Source organism: Phalaenopsis equestris, unplaced genomic scaffold, assembly GCF_001263595.1.
Source record: "Phalaenopsis equestris unplaced genomic scaffold, ASM126359v1 Scaffold000061, whole genome shotgun sequence".
NCBI classification, from domain to species: domain Eukaryota; kingdom Viridiplantae; phylum Streptophyta; class Magnoliopsida; order Asparagales; family Orchidaceae; genus Phalaenopsis; species Phalaenopsis equestris.
In genome coordinates, this window is record NW_018164503.1 from 1,187,395 (window position 1) to 1,189,526 (window position 2,132).

The following is a 2,132-nucleotide window of genomic DNA, read 5'->3' on the forward strand; positions in this document are numbered from 1 at the left end:
CTTTGGATTCCTTAAATAATTGTTCCTATTTTGAGTCATTCCCATTTGATTTTCCCATGTCCAATCGTGAAAACCTAAACTTTGAAATCTTGAAAACAAAACCACCTGATCTTAATCGAGAGTTTTCTTAAGTGATTTCGATCATTTAAGATGTAATTAACTATAGGGGCTTGCCTCTATAGGGAACCAGGAACCCAGATAAAATAAACCCTATCTAATTTTTTTTATATTAAATAGGGGAACTTGTTGGTCTTTTTATAAAATATTTCGCAGATCAAAACGGATGTCACAAATTGTTTAGTCTAGATGATTAAATCCCTATTACAAGTAATATATTTATTCTTCGGGATAAATGTATTGTTTGTAGTGTTATATTAAATCATCTAAACTATTTAAAAATGTGAGACTCGTTTGATCTCACTTATTTTAAAAATTAAAATGTTCTTTCAAAAAGTTATATTTATATTTAAATTATTTTCAAAATCACAAAATCATCACATTTCCAAACTACGAAAGTTGAACAATAAAACGGCCGACACATCTATAAATACAAGTATTTATTTGGGGCATGTAAAATGGCTCATGACATGGATTAATAAAGTCTAATTGTGGATATGAAGACCTCTCCACCTCATCTATCTTGGATCTTAATTTTTGGGCATCTATCGAACACCTAAGCTTCCTTTTTTTTTTACATTTATACCAGCCAAACCATTCATATCAGATTAAAAATGGCACTACTTTAACTTGTAAAAAGTGAAATTCACCTTTTCATGCATATATATGTAATTGAAGTTTAATATAAGAATTGAGTAGTATGCATGTAAATCTTCGTTTAATTCTTTATCAATTGTGAGAAATAAAACCCTTTATAAAGAAGCAATCCCTTAGTTCAAGTACAACGGTTGCTTGTTAAACACTTCTCTTAAATATTTCTTATTTATTTCCATCAATTTTTCATCCTTTCTATCTATTGTCATTACCTTTTTTATTTATTTAACTCTCCCAACATCAACAGGCTACCAAAAAGGCACATTGGTAGCGACGAACTTGTAAATAGATTTTTGAGACAATTTCATGATAAAAGAGCCTGAAAGTAAAAACAGGGAAACGACATACTGTAATAATAGAGTCCAGTCTCACAGCTGATTCCAGTTGATCATCCAACCAAAGGACAGATGCAAGAGGTGCAGGATCAGCCAATCCTGTTGTCTCTAATAATATATGATCAATTCTGCAGCAAATAAGAAAACAAAGCTAATAGAATCATTTGGTTAAAGCACAAAAGAGCTATGTATGCAAATATGGATGTTTAGGTGTGAGATATGTAAATATTAGAACAATTTAGTTAAAGCACAAAACTACTATGAATGTAAATATGGATGTTTAGGTGTGAGATACGTAAATACATAAAAATTGTGTGCTAAGTATGTAAATTTCCCAAAATAAAAATAAAAGCAGAAGCAGAAATGAGATGAAAGATAAAGAAACATTGTGAGGCATGGTTTGAATTTTAATGAAATACTCTTCAATGTCAACCCCAATAACAAACAAAAATATTTAGCTCCATTTACATACATAGCACACAATTCTAATGAATTTACATATATCACACCTAAACTTCCATACTTACATACAAAACACTCAAACCTTTAATATCACATCAAAAGCAGTAATATTACCACCTTTTAAAAGTCAAATAGATATTTTCATGCATAGGTTTAAAGCATCAATGTTCTATGTATGTAAATATGAAAGTTTAAGTGTGTAATATGTAAATGCATAAGAATTGAGTGCTAGCCGCTGGAATGTAAATTTCTTAAATATTTATGATAGATAGGAACTAAAAGTTTTCATGAAAATTTTGGCCTCAAATCTGACGTGATTCATCCTCCATAATAAAATAAATGCAATGAAGGCTCCATCTAATACAAACATATCAACCACCAAAACTTCAATTTTTACATACAAACCACCAAAACTTCAATTTCTAGCTCCGCCGCTGCCCTTACCTAGCATGCAAAGGTATATTTCACTTTTTAAAAGTTAAAATAGTGGTATAACTTTTGTCATATGAAAGATTTGGGTGGTATAAAAGCAAGTTAGATATGTAAATACATATGAATTAAGTG

At 30.0% G+C, this 2,132-nt stretch overlaps 1 protein-coding gene across 1 annotated transcript in view; it reads right to left on the reverse strand.

Moving 5' to 3' along the window:
- The window catches only part of LOC110019534 (COBW domain-containing protein 1), a 28,533-nt gene that overhangs the window by 13,811 nt on the left and 12,590 nt on the right, over positions 1-2,132 (reverse strand). Inside the window, exon 2 of the mRNA XM_020717228.1 lies at positions 1,120-1,234. Within this exon, the coding sequence (XP_020572887.1) occupies positions 1,120-1,234 (115 nt within the window). The remainder of the gene's footprint in view (positions 1-1,119; positions 1,235-2,132) is intronic.